The sequence below is a fragment of the Solanum pennellii genome, chromosome 7, assembly GCF_001406875.1.
Source record: "Solanum pennellii chromosome 7, SPENNV200".
Taxonomy (NCBI): domain Eukaryota; kingdom Viridiplantae; phylum Streptophyta; class Magnoliopsida; order Solanales; family Solanaceae; genus Solanum; species Solanum pennellii.
In genome coordinates, this window is record NC_028643.1 from 48918612 (window position 1) to 48939384 (window position 20773).

Here is a 20773-nt window from a genome sequence, read left to right on the forward strand (position 1 = left end):
CCCCCACAGCACTGCCTCAAACACTGAAATAATAAAACTGTTTTGACAGATAATGATTACTCAACAAAGAAAAGATTTGCTCATGAACATCCCTGCTCTAAAGAAGCTCGATGCAATGCTCATTGTGAGAACCCTACCCTACCCTATAACTGTTTAAATAAATGAATCAGGATCAACTCTAATTCTACATAGTAAATATATGAATCAGGATTGCTTAGATAATTTCAAAGATGCAAAAGAATTTTGGTATGTCCCAAAAGATGCTGATGATTCTGAAAAAGGTGTCCAGAGAAGTGATAAGTGGTGGCTTCCTACCATCAAGGTTCCACCCGAGGGTCTCTCAGATGAATCGAGAAGATGGCTACAATATCAGAAGGATTGTGTGAACCAAGTACTCAAAGCATCCATGGCCATTAATGCCCAAATACTAGCAGAAATGGAAGTCCCTGAAAACTACATTGACTCTCTCCCCAAGGTGACAACCATTATATTCATTCACTCATTGAAGAGACATTTTAACGACTTTGTTTGGTTTTTGTAGAATGGTAGATCAAGTCTTGGTGATTCAATCTACAAGAACATCACGGTTGAGTTTTTTGACCCAGAACAATTCCTTTCAACAATGGACATGTCATCGGAACACAAAGTTGTTAACTTGAAAGACAGAATTGAAGCATCTATTGTGATTTGGAAGAGAAAGATGCACCAAAAAGATGCAAAATCTTCATGGGTTCCAGCTGTGAGTTTTGAGAAGAGGGAGCTGTTTGAAGAGAGAGCAGAGACTGTCTTACTCTTGATAAAACACAGATTTCCTGAAATCCCTCAATCTTCCCTTGAGATAAGTAAAATTCAATATAACAAAGTAAGTAGTAGTATCATACTCATTATGATAATAATATTGATTGAACATGTTATCAATTAGTATCTTTGTGACTATAGGATGTAGGACATTCTGTTCTAGAGAGCTATTCAAGAGTGCTAGAGAGTCTAGCCAACACAGTTACATCACGCATCGAAGATGTCCTATACGCAGACTCTGTGGCACAAGATCCATCACTTGCAATAGCAAAGTGGAACCGTTCAGCTGATTCATCACCTCAAAAACCACTAAGTGTTGTGTCCACTCCTAAAGAAGAGTTCGAGAGGTTGAGTTGTACAGCAGAAACACCTAACTCAATGACTTTATTTGACTTCATGGGCTGGAATATGGAACAAGGAGACGGAGACGTAAATAAGACTAACTTGGAGGCTCTTCCCCAAACATGAGAAAAAAAACCATAACCACAAGAAGAACACATCCAAGTTTGAACGGAACACTTCATGTTCATCATCTTGTAAAGCACCATAACTCACTTCATAGTTTTAAGTAGAAAAATCATTCATAATAGCAAGCAACCTAGGATTATTATTATTTTCCCAAGTATGTGAGTCCAATATTTCTAATTCATCAATCAACAAACATGTGCAAGAAAATAAGAAATTCATGACATTTCGCCTGCGCAGAAGACCTCATCAAATTCCTTTAGAATGAAATTCCGAAACATTATGTCCACATAGACACATTAGTCTTATTTAGCATCAAAGGATAAGGACGCGATCATTTGAAGTAGATTTAATATCTTCAGTTAAACTGCTCTTGAATGCAACTAGTCTAGGCCACCCTAGTAATAGCAGCATGCATGGCATCAGCAAGATGAGGAACTGTCCGAGAACTAAGACCTGCCATGCTAATTCTCCTGCAAATGAGAAAGAAGAAAAATGATTCCTCTTTCAAAAACTTCTAGGAGAAAAATGTCACTAGTAATGAGCATCTATTTTAACCAAATCCAACTTCAACAAAGATGTTCCAACTCATACCAGAGAAGTGAATATGCGATGGATTGGATGTAATGCTTTTAGAAAAGCGGTGTAATTAGGAAGGAGGGGAAGAAAAACAGTAGCTACAATCTCTTTGGTAAACTTAAGTACTGATATGGATGACAGAGCTGAACTTTCTTATGCTTATTTTCCAAACTGAAACTTTTAGTTCGAAATTTCTCCTTACTAAAGAATTCAAGCCGAAACAATCAACAATAAGCACTTCTAAGTTTGAATTCATTAAGTTCCCAAGTGATCCACCGTAACAAACTAAAGAATGAAACCACCATCAACAGTCTGGTGTCCTTACCCATCAGATGTCATGTAAATGTGATACTCGCTAGTCATGAATGAGACTTGCTCAGCATTCAATCCTGTGAAAGTAAACATCCCAATTTGCTTGATGATATGACTCCAATCACCTGGAGTACCTGCAAAATAGAATTAAAATTGCATCAATAATACTAAACTGAACAATTACATGTGTTTTCTCCAGAAGAAGTTCTCATAGCAGTACCAGACACAGCACGTCTCACCAGAAAGAACAAATCAGTAAATCAGATACCTCGAGCTTGCATGGCAGCATAGAGTTGCTGGCGCATGCTAATAATTCTGTCAGCCATTGCTTTCAGCTCAACAGTCCATTCATCATACATTTGTCTATTACGAATAGATAACAACCACATCAAAATGCAGAAGCTATATACTATCTACTGACACGTGAAGAGAATATTGTAATAGCTGCACAAACCTGTCCTTGAGTATAGTGGCAACAATAGACGCACCATGAATCGGCGGATTTGAGTACATTGGCCTTATAACCATCTTTAGCTGGCTTTCGACTTTGCTTGCAACATCGCTATCTTTGCAAACCTACAATAAAAAATATTATCCTTTTACCAATCATTTCCACTCTCTCCAGTTGCAATCTAAGTGGACACTGAGGCCCTCAAAAACAGCAATAGGGCAGAAAGAAGGAAGGACAAAAACATCATGGCCACACACAAAAGAAGAGAGAGGATAACAAAATCCCAGAATTGTATTAAGGCCGCAACACCAAGTAAACAAGTGCACATCTACCAAACAAAGCATCCTTCAAATCTTTCAAAACTGGCTGTGAATCTTTAGAGACTCTGTTCACTGTGCTGCAGAGCTTTTTAGCTTTTCAGGGAATACAACTTGAATAGTGTATTTAAAGAAAAACAGCATCTTTAAGACAAAAATAGTAGGATAATTCTTCAGCCCCCAATTGTATCACTTAATAAAAAGGGAAAGTAACTAAACTGTGGAAGGACTTACAATGCTAAGGGCACCGACACGCTCTCCATACAGTCCCATGTTTTTGGCATAACTCTGAGCTGCAAGACATTCACCACCATCAGCCACAAACATGCGGACAGATTGTGCATCTGCATCTAGTTTGCCACTGGCAAAACCCTGCAATATCAAGAAAAAATGTAATACAGTAGGGTCAGTTAAGCAGCCCATTAGTACATAGGTTGTGGGCTTCAAATTATTTAGTAATCATTCTAAACGAAGATCACTTGAATCTCAGAATCCCATCTTAAGCTTAACCTGATAAGCACTGTCAAAGAAAGGTAACAACCCCTTGGACCTCATCAACTGCCTGATTTTCTCCCACTGGTCAATTGTTGGATCAACGCCAGTTGGGTTATGAGCACAAGCATGGAGAAGAACTATTGCACCAACGGGTGCAGCAGTAAGATCATCCAATAATCCTGCAGGGGTCATAATAAGCCCACCTTTTTAAGTATACTCAACACCAAAAGCAGGGGAAGTCACAGATAAGGTGATTATATCTATAGCAAAGAAAAGCAAAATTAAATAAAAGGAATAAAGATCTTGTTCTAGGTACACATAAATTATAGAACTATCCAAACATGACAAGGAGAAAGTTAGTGCATAAAAAGAGTCAGTTATTTTTCTTTATTCTTTTTAGAGTCTGTTCTTATTTACAAGAGTACTTAAGTACATTGGTAACAGTAGTACCTTGAAAATCCAGGCCTCGCGTTGCTGGGTCATAGTAACGATAATATTTTACTGAAAGCCCAGCTAAAGTGAAAATCTTAGGATGGTTTCCCCATGTTGGCTGTGGTATATATATAGTATGCTGGAAACAATACAAACGGTAGAATGTTCATTCAAGTGTCATTTTGATTCAGACATATAAAGGGAAAGAGTGTAAGGAATACTTACTTCATGATAATGCCTGGCCAGAAACTCAGCACCAACCCTCAGAGAACCAGTGCCCGACAAACACTGAACAGTGGTCACCCTATTCTCTTTAATGGCAGGGCTGTATCAGCAACGGAACAAATACATAAGCATAGATACATTTAAATATATCTGCTGATGTCCTAAAAGTAAATTAATAACTCATAACTCAATTAAACAAGGAGTAATCATGATAAAAGAAACAGAATTCTTGATATCACATTCACCATGCACAGATAATCAGTACCACAAAAAGGAGGGAAAAAGAAGTCTTAGAACAATTTTCTTATGATGCAAGGCCGTGATAATAAGATGAAATACCAAATAAAGCTCATCAGTTTCTCTATATTGCAGGGATAATGCAACTCTCATCCAAATATCAAGCAAGACTGAAGGAAGAACTTTGAAGGTTCAGCAGCATTTCTTCTCTTTAAAGAGATAACTGGTTAAGCCAGACAGGTCTAAATGGAATGGACATGCACAGTGATAATTCAGTAGCTAGCTTGGCATCGAAGCGTAGTAGTTGTTGATGATAAGTGGTTGAGCAGCCCTTTACTATCAATAAGAAAAGGATGTATGCATGACATGTATGGATTATGTAAAAGAAAAGGTGCTCAAGAAGACACTACCACAATTTTCACCTTCCAATAAGCAAACGTGAAAAAGACATGAACTTACAGAAGAAAAGAGATAAAAACAGATATGTATGGACTGTCTCGTACTAGAAAATGCACCCATTTAAACTCCAGCAATATTTAGGAAGAGAGGAAAATCTCCAAACCTGTCAGCACCAAATATGAGCTTGGCACTCAATTTGTTAAAATCGGCTATTCCAGTAATTGAGAGATATTCCTTCACACGAGACCTACATTATATAGTAGCCTTAAATTACTATGATGGTTTCAAGTGATTATATCTTCTCATAAGATAAGTGTCTAATTCAGCAACCAACTCACGTGTCATTGACAAGCATTTGTTCAGCTCGTCTCACCACATTAAGAACAAGAGGTTTTCCTTCCTGTCATAGTTGGCATTAGAATAATGATTCTTCAAGCTTTACAATAACAATTTAGCTTATAAAGAAACAATCACTAAAAAAAGGTAGCAGTGAGAAAATATCTTTATTTGTATCATTGCAATATTCGTAGAGATGGCAATAATGATAGGGATGGCAATGGAGCTGTGCGGGTTGAGCTTAACCTGCAAAATTTCAATCCACCCGCCCCGCATAACAATTAACTGCCCCACCCCGCCCCGCATAGACCTGCATCACATAATTTTTTAATATATCCTTTTTCTAGTAAAGTTTGATACTAAAATTATATTTCATAAAAATAAACACATTTTTTTATTAAGTTGTATTAATTTAATACCATACTGACTTAAAAAAAATATATTTTTTAGAGGACAATTGGAAATGAACCATTTTCATTTACTATCTTGAATAGTTTAAAGAAATTTATCTTAAATAATGCTCAACCCATATAAAATTGCATCTACCTACAATCTGTCCCGCCCCACGTTAGTTTTCAAAAAAAAACCACTTCAACCCGCCCTGCGTTAGTTTTCAAAAAAATCACTTCAACTCGCCCTGCCCACGTTAGTTTTTAAAAAAAAACACTTGAACCCGCCCCGCCCCGCGTTAGTTTTCAAAAAAACCACTTCAACTCGCCCCGCCCACCGTTAGTTTTAAAAAAAAACACTTGAACCCGCCCCGCCCCACGTTAGTTTTCAAAAAAAACACTTGAACCCGCCCCGCCCCACGTTAGTTTTCAAAAAAAACACTTGAACCCGCCCCGCCCCACGTTAGTTTTCAAAAAAAACACTTGAACCCGCCCCGCCCCACGTTAGTTTTCAAAAAAAACACTTGAACCCGCCCCGCCCCACGTTAGTTTTCAAAAAAAACACTTGAACCCGCCCCGCCCCACGTTAGTTTTCAAAAAAAACACTTGAACCCGCCCCGCCCCACGTTAGTTTTCAAAAAAAACACTTGAACCCGCCCCGCCCCACGTTAGTTTTCAAAAAAAACACTTGAACCCGCCCCGCCCCACGTTAGTTTTCAAAAAAAACACTTGAACCCGCCCCGCCCCACGTTAGTTTTCAAAAAAAACACTTGAACCCGCCCCGCCCCACGTTAGTTTTCAAAAAAAACACTTGAACCCGCCCCGCCCCACGTTAGTTTTCAAAAAAAACACTTGAACCCGCCCCGCCCCACGTTAGTTTTCAAAAAAAACACTTGAACCCGCCCCGCCCCACGTTAGTTTTCAAAAAAAACACTTGAACCCGCCCCGCCCCACGTTAGTTTTCAAAAAAAACACTTGAACCCGCCCCGCCCCACGTTAGTTTTCAAAAAAAACACTTGAACCCGCCCCGCCCCACGTTAGTTTTCAAAAAAAACACTTGAACCCGCCCCGCCCCACGTTAGTTTTCAAAAAAAACACTTGAACCCGCCCCGCCCCACGTTAGTTTTCAAAAAAAACACTTGAACCCGCCCCGCCCCACGTTAGTTTTCAAAAAAAACACTTGAACCCGCCCCGCCCCACGTTAGTTTTCAAAAAAAACACTTGAACCCGCCCCGCCCCACGTTAGTTTTCAAAAAAAACACTTGAACCCGCCCCGCCCCACGTTAGTTTTCAAAAAAAACACTTGAACCCGCCCCGCCCCACGTTAGTTTTCAAAAAAAACACTTGAACCCGCCCCGCCCCACGTTAGTTTTCAAAAAAAACACTTGAACCCGCCCCGCCCCACGTTAGTTTTCAAAAAAAACACTTGAACCCGCCCCGCCCCACGTTAGTTTTCAAAAAAAACACTTGAACCCGCCCCGCCCCACGTTAGTTTTCAAAAAAAACACTTGAACCCGCCCCGCCCCACGTTAGTTTTCAAAAAAAACACTTGAACCCGCCCCGCCCCACGTTAGTTTTCAAAAAAAACACTTGAACCCGCCCCGCCCCACGTTAGTTTTCAAAAAAAACACTTGAACCCGCCCCGCCCCACGTTAGTTTTCAAAAAAAACACTTGAACCCGCCCCGCCCCACGTTAGTTTTCAAAAAAAACACTTGAACCCGCCCCGCCCCACGTTAGTTTTCAAAAAAAACACTTGAACCCGCCCCGCCCCACGTTAGTTTTCAAAAAAAACACTTGAACCCGCCCCGCCCCACGTTAGTTTTCAAAAAAAACACTTGAACCCGCCCCGCCCCACGTTAGTTTTCAAAAAAAACACTTGAACCCGCCCCGCCCCACGTTAGTTTTCAAAAAAAACACTTGAACCCGCCCCGCCCCACGTTAGTTTTCAAAAAAAACACTTGAACCCGCCCCGCCCCACGTTAGTTTTCAAAAAAAACACTTGAACCCGCCCCGCCCCACGTTAGTTTTCAAAAAAAACACTTGAACCCGCCCCGCCCCACGTTAGTTTTCAAAAAAAACACTTGAACCCGCCCCGCCCCACGTTAGTTTTCAAAAAAAACACTTGAACCCGCCCCGCCCCACGTTAGTTTTCAAAAAAAACACTTGAACCCGCCCCGCCCCACGTTAGTTTTCAAAAAAAACACTTGAACCCGCCCCGCCCCACGTTAGTTTTCAAAAAAAACACTTGAACCCGCCCCGCCCCACGTTAGTTTTCAAAAAAAACACTTGAACCCGCCCCGCCCCACGTTAGTTTTCAAAAAAAACACTTGAACCCGCCCCGCCCCACGTTAGTTTTCAAAAAAAACACTTGAACCCGCCCCGCCCCACGTTAGTTTTCAAAAAAAACACTTGAACCCGCCCCGCCCCACGTTAGTTTTCAAAAAAAACACTTGAACCCGCCCCGCCCCACGTTAGTTTTCAAAAAAAACACTTGAACCCGCCCCGCCCCACGTTAGTTTTCAAAAAAAACACTTGAACCCGCCCCGCCCCACGTTAGTTTTCAAAAAAAACACTTGAACCCGCCCCGCCCCACGTTAGTTTTCAAAAAAAACACTTGAACCCGCCCCGCCCCACGTTAGTTTTCAAAAAAAACACTTGAACCCGCCCCGCCCCACGTTAGTTTTCAAAAAAAACACTTGAACCCGCCCCGCCCCACGTTAGTTTTCAAAAAAAACACTTGAACCCGCCCCGCCCCACGTTAGTTTTCAAAAAAAACACTTGAACCCGCCCCGCCCCACGTTAGTTTTCAAAAAAAACACTTGAACCCGCCCCGCCCCACGTTAGTTTTCAAAAAAAACACTTGAACCCGCCCCGCCCCACGTTAGTTTTCAAAAAAAACACTTGAACCCGCCCCGCCCCACGTTAGTTTTCAAAAAAAACACTTGAACCCGCCCCGCCCCACGTTAGTTTTCAAAAAAAACACTTGAACCCGCCCCGCCCCACGTTAGTTTTCAAAAAAAACACTTGAACCCGCCCCGCCCCACGTTAGTTTTCAAAAGACACACTTCAACCCGCTCCGCCCCGCATAGCCTTAGACCCCCCGCCAAACCCCATTGCCATCCCTAAATAATGGAAACAAATATAATTGATTTAATTTTATTCATTATACATAAAAGGGAGGAGATGGAATAAAGATTCATTGAATGAACAAGTTTTATGTAGATTAATTAAAGAAATAGGAAGGAAAAGAGTGAGTGAGAGAGACCTCAGTTCGATATGCGCCAACACCCAAATTCACTTTGACTGGGCTGCTATCATTGTTATAAGCAACTGTCACCTGTATTATTGAATCAAAATAAGATTAAAACCTAGATCCATGCAATAGAATCTAAAGCACACAGCTATCAATCAAATCAAATGATGTAGAAGATCAAATCATCAACTGATTATTAATTTTTATAAGTCTTAAGAACAAAAACAAAGAGGAGCAGAGAGGTATATACCCACCCCTAAGATGGGATCTTCAGGAGCACGAACAACATGAGCAAAAACAGAATCTGCCATTGGAGTTGGAATTTCAGAGTACAAGTTCAACGGTGTTATGGAGGTGAGTTCAGTACACCTTCCTCCTTTTTAATTAATAAAAAGTAAGTATTGTTCGCTTCTTTGGGAACTGCGTGGAATACGCCACCTGTATCTCTATGACACAGTGGGCGGTTCAAAACCAGGGGGACTGCGCACACTACAAACTTTTCTTTCTTGCTCCATAATACAACTTCCTTTTTTTTTTCTTTTTCTTTTTCTTTTTTAAATTTAATTCTAAAAAAAGAAAAAGTAATACAAACTTTAACATTATTTACTTTCAGTTTTAACTTTTACCTCACTGAGATTTTTTCATGATTTATACTTCTAAAATCAATTTATTTTGAAATTTTGCTAAGAAATAAATTGTAGTATTTGCTAATTAATTTTAAATAGTTTTTACATAATAATTAATGTTTGATGAAGTTTTTTAAAAAGGGCTTATTTGGACACACTTCTATTTTTTTTAAAATTAGAAAAATAATTTTTACGAAGAAAAATAGTTTTTATTTGACTAATCCATTTTTAAAGTATGTTTGATAATTACATTATGTGTGTTTGACTAGTTTATTTCGAAAATTATTTTTGATAATTAAATTTTGTTTGACTTATTTTCCTAAAATTTACTTTTGTGCATCGAATTATGAAAAGTACACATTTACTTCATATTATTTTATATAAAAAATATGTTACATAACTATTATGAACTTAATGAAGTTTTTACTTCATTTAATTAAAATTAAAAAATTAAAAATTAAAAATTTTCAATCAATATGTTATAAATTAAGTTAGAACAATATGAAGATGAAGATAATATAAATAGAGATCAAAGAGATTATTATTTATTCTTTCAAATGTGTACAACATAAAGGGAAAATTAGGTATATAGCATTTTTTATAGTAATATTTTCAAGTTATAGCATTAGAGTTTGCCTTTCAATATATAACATTTAATATATCAAGTTATAACATATTCTTATAAATTAAAGATTGATTTTAAATAATTTAGGGATAATGTACAAGTACCCCGTCAACTTATGTTTGAAATCTCAGAGACACACTTATACTATACTAAGGTACTATTATCCTCCCCCTCCCCCGAACTTATTTTATAAGTAATTTTCTACCCTTTTCAGCCTACGTGGCACTAGTTTGAGAAAAAAAAGTCAACCAGCGTTGGGCCCAAAAGATAGTGTCATGTAGGCCAATAAGGAGTAGAAAATTATTAATAAAATAAGTTCAGGGGGGTAATAGTACCTTAGTATAGTATAAGTTTATCTTTGAGATTTCGGGCATAGGTTGAGGGGGTACTTGTGCATTTTCCCAATAATTTAAAACATTTTTTTTAAAAAAAAAAGAAAAAAGAAAAATAACGGATCAGTTTTTAAATGGAAAATATCATGTTTCATTATTTAAAATAATTAAATTTAATAAATATAATTACTAATTAGCGTCTATTAAGGAACTTTTTTTAAAATCAGATTAATTGGTTACCTTAAAAAGCTCCATTTAGTTGAAATCAAATTAAATTGTGATTTAATTCCTTAAAACGATCTAATAAAACGAAATCACATTAAATTGTTATTTTTTCCAGATATCATGTTTCTTTCTTGTTTGCAGATTGCATTTTCATTTTTTTTAGTGATTGAAGATATTTTGCTGTTGAAAAAACGTGATTTGTTGTGATGGACAACATTGTATCTATATTAATTAAACATGGTGAAAAGTGGAATCCGTCAGGTTGGTATTTCTTATAGTTTGTTGGTTTGTTTTTGGTAATTTTATTCAATATACAGATTATTGCGTTTTTTTTTTTACATCGTGTTTTGATATATACCATATTTGCAACAGTACAGAGCAGTATAGACGTCTTAGTTTTATTAAAATTGAAGACTCGATTAATACGTGTTTTATGAAAAAATAAAATTAATTTTACAGTGCGTTTAGTAACTAATCAAGAACGAATTATTTATAACGTTGTGGATCATTGTTGTATGACATTTGTATTAAATGCATATGAATAGTTATTATTTTTTTGTTTGTATGAATTTTGTTTTGATAGACATTGTTTTGTATTTTTTGGATGATGGAATCATGATTTTTTTATATATGAATTATGTTTTGAATAGCATTTTTTGTATGTTACATGATGGAAAAAGTTTTATTAAGCGTTTATGAAGTCTATGTATTATGTATCCTGTTCGTAGTTAGTATGCTTTGAATAGTTATTTCTGTTTGGTACGGGATGGTAAATGTTGTATTAAGTTTGTATGAAATTTGTATTATTTTCGTAGTTAGTATGTTCTGAAGAGCAATTTCGATATGACATGTGATGATGAAAGCTATGCTAATTGTGTATGAAATGGGTATGAAATTTGTATTTTATTGTATGAAGTATCTTTTCAAGGGTAATTTCGTTATGGTATAGGTTGTTGAAAGGTATATTAAATATGTATGAAGTGTGTATAAATTATTTTACAATTAATATGTATTATGGTATATTAATTGTTATTTTAATGTTATGAAACAAGGAAATATGTCGATTTTCAGATGGAGAGCATCATATATGATGTCTTTACTCCGTATAGTGGTCTAGTTAGTGCAATAACATTGCAACTTAATATAAATGTTAATATAAGCGCTATTGAGATAAAATATATTGTTAGTGATATGTGTCCACCTGTTAGCATTCACAATGATGTTGGGATGAGGATTTTTCTAGTCAAAAGAAAGCAAATTTAGATTTCTTTACAAAATATCCATTGTGCATCTCTTTGAAAGATTTTGAGATGTATAATCAAGATTCTGGAGTTGTTACTAATAGGAGACATTCTGAAGTTAGCTTAACACAAACTAACGTTGATTTATACTCTAACAATTCCATCCGTTTGATCGGAGTGAATTTAGACGGAGATGTCGATGAGAATAATGAAGAAGATAATGATGTAATAAGTGACCATTCTAACCTATTTGTAGCTAATAATCAGACTTACAAGAATAAGGAAATACTTAAGGAGGTGATGAGGCATGTTGGACTTTAAAAAATTCAATTTTCGTATATCGCGTTGTAATGCATCTAAATAAGTACACATCATTCTTTTAATTTGTGTTTTTTATTTGATTGATTTTGGTTTATAAAATTCAAATGTATTTTTTTTTAATTTGTGAAACAATTATTACCTGAATTGTCTTTCTGATACTTGTTCTTGGATGATGAGATCATCATGTTTGAATAGATCAAATTTAGTCAAAGTCAGAAAGTACAATGTTGAACACACTTGTTCAGTTAAAGATAGAGTTTATGCAAGACGTCAGGAAATAACTGTCGTTGTAGCTGTCTTAATAATGGATAAGTATATTGATTCATCTACCGTATACACTCCAAAGAATATAGTGGAGGATATGTTGAAATTGCATGGTGTTTTGCTAACATACATACAGGCGTGGAGAGCTAAAGAAAAAGCGATGAAATTTATGCGTGGAGATCCAACCGAATCATATGCCAAACTACCAGGTAATTTCGATGTAAATTATGAACTAAAAATGTTTTTAATTGTAAAAATAAAAAAAAAACTAGCATACAGTTTGTTTTCTGAATGAATTGAAATTGTCTGTTTAGTATCCTTGATGTATCACTTTTATATCATTTCTGTATGTAATTATAGTTACATAGGTATTAAAGTATGTATCCTTTTTTTTATATATATATCCATTTAGTTATATATATGATGTTTTATAATATTAAACTGGCTTATTATATAATTATAAAAAATTTAGGTTATGCATACATATTGGAACAACACATATCCTGGATCGTTTTGAAAATAGAAAAGAAGGAATGTGATAAGTTCTTATACACATTTGTTGCATTAGAAGCTTGTATTAGAGGCTGGGAGTATTGTAGGCCAATTGTAGTTGTTGATGGGGCATGTTTAAAATATTCATATGGTGGTACAATGTTGACTGCCAGCACCATGAATCCGGGAGGTAATTTTTAATCCCATAGATTTTTACGCTTATACAATATAATAAAATATGATATAAAGTATGTTTTCAATTTGTGTGATATTTTTTTCAAAAAAATGAATCAGGTCATATACTTATGTTGGCGTATGCGATAGTGGATTCTGAAATGACGCTTTATCGACTTGGTTCTTTGAATAGTTTAAAAAAGCCTATGGAGTTAAGCAAAACATGTGTTTTATGTCAGATCGAAATGAGAGAATATGAAAAGAGACTGTTACTGTATATCTCGAATTCGAACATTATGCCTGCATATGGCACCTAACCTGTAATGTGTTGAAGAATTTCAATAGGAATACTGAAGATTTGAAGATTTTATTTTTTACACTTGCAAAGGCTTATACAAAACAACAATTTGAGATGATTATGAGAAGAATAAACCAGATAGATCCGCAAATAAGACATTACTTATTTGATATCGGTTATAGCAAATGGTCAAGAGCTTATTCGGATTGTAAGCGCGCATGGACCATGACTTCAAACATTGCCGAGTTATTGAATAATTAATAGGATAGCAAGGAGATTACTAGTGATTTCACTTATTGAATTTATGAGGATAACAATTCAAAGATGGATTCACAAGCACAATGAGGAGGCTGATAAAACAATATCTGTGCTGACAAAAAAATATGATCTTTATCTCCAGAAAAGTATTGCTTTGTCTTGCAATATGAAGGTATGTTTTTTACTCTATTCAACAATAATTAACTATATTTTACTTCCCAATTTTTAATGACATATATATTAACAATTTCACATTGAATTTGTTATTTAGGTGATACCTTGTACAGTTGATATGCATACTGTAGCTGAAGGAGCAAAGAAGTACATAGTAAACTTGAACACAAAGATGTGTAGTTACGGGAGATTTCAACATTATTATATACCATGTGGTCATGTAATTGCAGTTCTTAGATACAGAAAATTGCATGAAGCATATTTCTGTTCTGCTTTTTATAGCCTGAAGAATTTCAAAGATGCATATGTCATTGTTGTTGAACCTATCCCATGCGAGTGTACATGGGATATCCAAAGTTATATTTCAGAGCCTAAATTGATGTCACCTAGTCCAAATAGATTAGCGGGAAGACCAAAACTTAAACGCTCGAAGGGGTTTGCTGATGTAAAATTCAAAAGGTTAAAACTTACTTGTAGTAGATGTCGTCAAGTTGGACACAACAGTAAGACTGTTCAAATTATTCTTTGTAAAAAACAATTTACTATTTTTACTTATTGTTACACATATTTTTATGTTGCTTGGACTGTTAGACGCAAGTTTTGTTTTATGGAGTGCATTTGGTATCATTAACATTGATAAATACTAATTTTGTGAAAATTTTCCAACTATAAATAACATTGAAACACACTTTGTATACAAGTATTATTCATATTCCATACATAGTACATAGTGCATACAAAATTCATACCAGATGGATCAACGATTTTAAATATATCTAAAGGTACAATAATTCCCATTTATACAAAATTCATTTCGAGTTCATACAATATTCACACAAGTACTTATTGTTACACATATTTTATGTTGTTTTGACAGTTAAACACAAGTTTTATTTTATGGAGTGTATTTGGAATTATTGACATTGATAAATTCTGATTTTGTGAAAATTGTCCAACTATAAATAACATTGAAATACGCTTTATATAAATGTGAACCACTGTGTACAAGTACTATTCAAATTCCTTACATAGTGTTGGGTTTTAAAAAGGTGTGTATGGAAAATGAAGAGTTGCGATTTTTATGAAGAGTTGTGACTTTTATGAAAGGTTGCGTCTTTTATGAAAAGTTGTGACTTTTATGAAAAGTTGCGACTTTTATGAAAAGTTGTGAATTTTATGGAAAGTTGTGATTTTTATGATAAATGACGACCTTTCTGAAAGATTGTGACTTTTCTAAAGGTTTGTGACCTTTTCGGTAAGGCATAATAAGAACCTTTTCGCACTACCCTTTGTTTTCTATAATTTGAGGGATTTCCTCTCATTTTAATATAGAATTCATGGACTTCTTCTTCAACTACTAAATCTAGTATTCTAAGTGTACTTTACTGCCGTTGAGTGGTTCACTGACACCGGAGTTTTTGATATCTATACTCTGGTTATTGAGATCATTTTACCCTGGGAGGTCATATTCCAAATCAAACCTCGGAGTACTAGAGGGGAATAATTTCCTTAAGGGGACACTGTGAGTTCAGTGGACTTGATCTTTTTCCTATTAAAAATTTTCGAGATTCTGGTACGTGTTTTACAAATTTTAGATTTTTAAATTAATTTCAGTTCTTCTATTCTTTTGTTCTTCACTGGTTCAATAAACGTGTCAACTTCTTGTTTCTGCAAAGTTTATTGGAATCAGTAAGATTCTTTAGACACATATTAACAACAATTCATCTTTAAAAAATATTTTATATATATATTTTAATCTGTTTCTTATTCTAGTTTCGCTACTAGTTTTAATTTTCTAGTTGTGAAAATGTTCTTAAACTTTGTTGTCTTACAAAGATGTTCAAAGTTTTGTTCTAAGTATGTTTGGAATATATGTCTATTATAATAAAAGTATTTACATAGACATGAATATTGGTGAATAGTAATTTGTTATGTTTTTGTAAAAATAACATTTGGACTATATTGTCTTTATTGAACCCAATAAAACTTTGTTCATGGGTAGTTCTATAATAATCATATTGAAAGTTATGGAAATGTCCTTCTGAAAAGGACATTTGACAATCTAAACAATGTTTGTATCACACAAAATTATAAGAAATAGGAACAAAATATTAGTGAGGAAAAAGCTACCTCGCGAAGAGCTTTTTGAACTCAATTTTTTATTTGTTCTTACTTGCTTGAGTCAATGTTTGTGACATGAACACATGGGGAATGTCAATTACAAAACCTTGTAAGAAAAACTGATCAACTTAGAAGTTTTGTCTAACTTTAAGTGCAATAAATAAAAATGTCAAGTTTTTGTGGAATCTAAGTATGTTGAGCATTCTTATAAAACTGTTGAAAGGAATTCTAATCCCTTAGAACTTAGAATTGGTTTACACTGACATTTGTGATATGAATTTAACACCATCTCATGGTGGAAAAAGTATTTGTTACTTTTATTGAGAAATGCATTAGAAATGACTATGTCTATTTGCTGAATGGTAAGGATGAAGCAATAGAAATGTCTAGACAATGTAATATTGAAGTTGAAAATCAGTGTGAAAAAATAGAAGTGATAAGAATGGAGAGTATAAATCTCATTGTGCAGAAATAAGTTTGGAAAGTGAAATATCCATCAAACTATTGTCATATTCACCTCAATCTAATGAAAAACCGCATTGAATGAAATGATGGATGCATTATTTATAAGTTCGGGTTTACACAAAACTTGTGTGGAGAAACTATCTATACTGCAAAAGGGAACGACAATTTTTTTTGTCTTTTTAGAAAGAAAGCGATTTTGTTTGATCAGAATACAATCTTTTCCATATGAGAAATGAAAAGGAAGGAAATCCAACTTGAAATATTTCAAAGTGTGGGAGTATCTAGTTAAAGTCCAAGTTCCTATTCCTAAAAGAATTAAAATAGGATCTATGACTGTGGACTGTAAAATTAGACTTGAGTGGTCTAGAGAAGGGTCTAAAAGGCCTAGGAAACGAAAAGGACAATGTACTTAATAAAGAGATTCAGAGGCTTAGTAAATGTTAAAGGACATTTAATTTCTTTGAATATGATTTTATAACATTTTTTGTGTCTTCTTAGACTCATTCTTTGGAAAAATAGTGTCAATAAACAATATTGAAAGTTAATTGATCTTCTTCAAGAAACTAAACCTTTGGGTTCAAAGTGAATCTTTAGAAGAAAAATAACAGTTGATGGAACTGTTGAAAAATATAAAGCAAGACTTTGTGTCAAAGACTTTAGATAAAAAAAAAATAAGGTTTTGATCTTGTCGATATATATACTCGTTAGTAATTAGAATTACATCCATTCGAATGCAAAAATTATTAGTGTGGTATATGACCTCCAAATTCATCACATGAATGTGAAAAGAACTTTCTTAAATGTAGAATTGGAGGAAGAAATTTATATGGAACAACCCGAGGGTTTTGTGGTTCCTGGTAAATAAAAGAAAGTGTGTGAACTTGTTAAGTCACATTATGGAATCACCCAAACAATGACATAATTTGATCAAACCATGTAGGCAAATGGATTGAAGAATGATGGAAGTGATAAATGTGTTCACATTAAAATCATAAGGTCATTGTTTATTTGTATATTGTTGATATGTTGATCATCAATAGAGAAATTAATTACATAAATGCTACTAAATGTATGCTATAAAGCAAGTGGAATGAAAATTATTGGAGTTGCTAATGCAATCTTAGATATAAGAATTCGTAGAACTCCATAATGTATAGCAGTTTCACAGTCTCATTGCATTGAAAAGGTACTTAACTAGTTCAAATATTTGGAAGTCAATATTGTCAAGTCTCCAATAAATGTGAGCTTTGCATTTCAAAAGAGTGAAAACAAAAGTGACTCACAATTGGATTGTGCTAGAGTTTTGGGAAGCATGATGTATATCATATAGTGTGTGCGATCAGATATAACATTTGCTATTTAAACTGAGTCAATTCACAAGTGATCCCAAATAAATTCATTAGATGACATTAAATCGAGTTTTGGAGTATTTAAAATATTACTTAAAACTATGTCTTGCATTATAACAATATCAAACAATATTGAAAAATATAGTGATGCAAATTAAATCATCGAACGGATGATGTAAAATTCACGAGTGAATATGTATTTACTATTGGTAGAGGAGCAGTCTCTTAGAAATATTTCAAAAGAGACATGTATCGCTAGCTCTACAATGATCTTTTAGCTAGGTTCTCTAGATAAGGTCGGTGAATAAGTTGAAAGACTTCGGAATTTTTTGATAGATATTCTATTTTGGCCCAAACCATTGAGATTAGTATGCATACACTTTCACAGTCAAGATGCAATAGGTAGGGCATGGAGCATGACGTATAATGTAAAGTCTCGTTATATACGACATAGACATGATACCGTTAGAAAACTACTCTCTAGTGAAATTATCAGAATAGACTATGTAAAGTCAAAGGATAATGTGTCGGATCCACTTACAAAAAAGCCTAACTAGAGAGGAAGTTAAAAGATAATCTTAAGAAAATTAATATACTGTTAGTATTTTTTTATTCTACTGATTGAGAGAATTTGATCATGGAAGTAGAAGATAAATGCATTACTTCTCCATAATTCGTTGCCTTGTTTAGCAAGGTCGAAGTGAGAATGTAACAGAAAGTTTTTATGGTATTCCGTTTAAAAATTAACAGGTAACCTTCTTATTAAATTATCTAAGGAGGAAAATAGTTTCTAAGAGTTATAATCTTTGATTTTTTTTATTATGTGTATCTTTGGAAAAAGATCTGCAAACCATATGTTGTGGAATAAATTTTACTTCGCAAATATTGTTGCTTTTAAAATTCTTTTATTGATATACCGTGGTTTCACGGTATTTTTAATGTTTTTTCCTTAAATTTAGTGTGTGTGCAAAAGCCTTTTGTATTGATTTTTTATGTAAGTTTCTCTTTATTTGAAGGAAATTTGTCCAAAGATGAACGCGGAAGTTGTTGAGCAAGAAATGCAGAAAAGTTACCACCTACGGAGCTTATGATGGTCCGTCGAGCTTGCGATGGTCCGTAGGTGGCAACGTAGTGAAGCTGCTGAAGGAAGATGGGGAAGTCTGACCAAGTGTGTATTTACGGAAGTTCATGACGGACCGTCATAGCCACCTGCTGGTTCGTCGCGATGATCAAAGAATAGTACCAGCACCCAATTTTCAAGAAGTTTAAGTGTTATGGAACGAAGACCCTCGACGGACCGTCGTGCTTGGAATGGTCCGTCATACCTGCCGTTGAGGGTAATGAAGAGAGCAGCAGAAGAATTTGTGAAGTATGGAATGACGGAGGCCATGACGGTCCGTCGTGACCACGACGGTCCGTCACGAGGTCCGTCGACCCAGCCGCATTTTGACAGATTTTCAGTAATTAGAGTCCTTCTTTTATTAGGTTTTTGTTTTTTTATAAATAGTTCGAAAAACCTCGTTTTTGGTGTTAGACTTTTTGGTGTTAGACTTTTTGTTAGTAAACTTTTTGATATTAGACTTTTTGATTGTTACACTTTTTCGAGAATTGATTGTTGGTGCGTTTGTTGATTAATCAAGTGAATTTCTGGAATTTATTCTTTCTCATCAAAGTAAGTGCATCAATTCTTATATTAAATATATAAATATTGTGATTATGACTATGGGTAACTAAACTCCATAACTAGGATTGTGGGAACCATGGGCGAATAATGAGGTAAAATCTAACTAAAACAACAATTCAAGATTAGTGTCTTACATGTATTGATAATTCTTTCGTTTAGAAGTCTTTTTAACGGATTGCCAACGTTAGAACTCGCCTTAATGCTACTTGCCGGACCAAGGAGGTAGATAATAGGAAAAGAATTATCAACATAGATTTAGTGTATACTATCTAATAGGCTAGTGTCGGTTGGTTCGAGGTAATAACTTAGTCAAATATCGAATACAATGCTTAATATGAGGTAAAAGTAAGAGTTAGTATATCAACACACGTAGCCAGACCAAGGTGCAGAGTGAAATTTTCTAGATGCCGGACCAAGGATTTAGAAATACATAACTTATCACTTTGCATGCAAGATACTAGGAAAGAATTGTTATTGTTAGAATTATCAAGTTAGGAACCTGTGGGGAACACTTAAACCCTAGTTACTTTTATTAAGTGATTAAAATTCAATATTTGAATCTGTTAGTTGTTTAGTTTACTTTAGTTAGTTATGTTCATTCATTTAGAAATAAAAACTCCCCTTTTAATGTCTTTTGTTTTCTAAGGAAATAATTGACTAAATAATAGTAATAATAGATTAAAGTTAAGTCTGAACTATATTCCTCGTGGGAACGATCCCAACCTCATGAGTTGGGTTCTTCACTTGATACGACCGCTTTACTTCTTATTTGAGAAGTAAGTTTGAGCATATCAAATTTTGGCGCCGCTGCCGGGGAAAGTAGCTTTTAGATTAACTTTAACTTATTACTAAAGTTTAATCAATATTTTCTTAATTTTACTTTTTTTAATTGTTTTTGATTCTTGCAGAACTATCTTCATTGTATGCCAAATACACGGAGAGGAAGAGAACCGTTGTTTCCCTACGATCACGAATTAGAGCGTAGACTATGCAATATGAATCGAAACTTGGGTATTAATGATGATGATCCAAACCAGAACATCCCAGCTCCAGTTAATGTTCATGGTCAGTTATTACTCGATGATCAGGGTGAAAATCAACAAAGGGGACAAAATTCTTCTCCACGTCCTCAAGAATACTACAGAGGCTATGATAATATTGCACACTTTGATGGGCCACTTATCTTGCCCCCTCTACCACAAGGCCACACCTTTGTGGTAACTATTAGTCTGATGCAAATGCTCACTACTAGAGGTTTATTTTCAGGGCTACCTTCTGAGGACCCACATGCCCATATAGCTAAGGTAAGGGCAGTGTGTAAAAGCTGTGTAGGAAGGCCTGATTTGGATTTGGATGTAATAAGGCTAAGAGGATTTCCTCTCTTATTGACGGAGAGGCTGGTATTTGGTTCACTGAGCTCTCTTAAAACTCATTT

General features: G+C 34.9%; 3 protein-coding genes across 6 annotated transcripts in view; 2 read left to right on the forward strand and 1 right to left on the reverse strand.

Moving 5' to 3' along the window:
- The window catches only part of LOC107026601 (rho guanine nucleotide exchange factor 8-like), a 2958-nt gene extending 1471 nt beyond the window's left edge, over positions 1 to 1487 (forward strand). Inside the window, exons 5-8 of the mRNA XM_015227639.2 lie at positions 50 to 124; positions 209 to 475; positions 542 to 862; positions 940 to 1487. Of these exons, the coding sequence (XP_015083125.1) occupies positions 50 to 124; positions 209 to 475; positions 542 to 862; positions 940 to 1266 (990 nt within the window). The 3' untranslated portion in view covers positions 1267 to 1487. The remainder of the gene's footprint in view (positions 1 to 49; positions 125 to 208; positions 476 to 541; positions 863 to 939) is intronic.
- Positions 1367 to 9184, reverse strand: LOC107026600 (aspartate aminotransferase, cytoplasmic). Its single transcript, XM_015227638.2, has 12 exons — positions 8944 to 9184; positions 8702 to 8773; positions 5049 to 5110; positions 4874 to 4957; positions 4075 to 4174; positions 3868 to 3988; positions 3433 to 3596; positions 3157 to 3294; positions 2609 to 2730; positions 2423 to 2517; positions 2168 to 2288; positions 1367 to 1736 (listed from the first exon to the last, which is right to left on the reverse strand). Exons 1-12 carry the CDS (start codon positions 8998 to 9000, stop codon positions 1652 to 1654), a joined length of 1221 nt encoding a protein of 406 aa, XP_015083124.1. The 5' UTR covers positions 9001 to 9184; the 3' UTR covers positions 1367 to 1651.
- A 1133-nt stretch (positions 9185 to 10317) lies between these two features.
- On the forward strand, positions 10318 to 14292 carry LOC107025600. 4 transcript variants are annotated; one of them, XM_015226372.2, is made up of 5 exons: positions 10318 to 10758; positions 12460 to 12532; positions 12796 to 13005; positions 13110 to 13717; positions 13817 to 14292. In XM_015226372.2, exons 1-4 carry the CDS (start codon positions 10735 to 10737, stop codon positions 13304 to 13306), a joined length of 504 nt encoding a protein of 167 aa, XP_015081858.2. In that variant the 5' UTR covers positions 10318 to 10734; the 3' UTR covers positions 13307 to 13717; positions 13817 to 14292. The 4 variants fall into 4 exon arrangements, 1 of the variants encoding a protein (XP_015081858.2); XR_003579292.1 differs by lacking the exon at positions 12796 to 13005; XR_003579291.1 differs by lacking the exon at positions 12796 to 13005 and having other exon boundaries at positions 10318 to 12532.
- The last annotated feature ends 6481 nt before the right edge of the window (positions 14293 to 20773 follow it).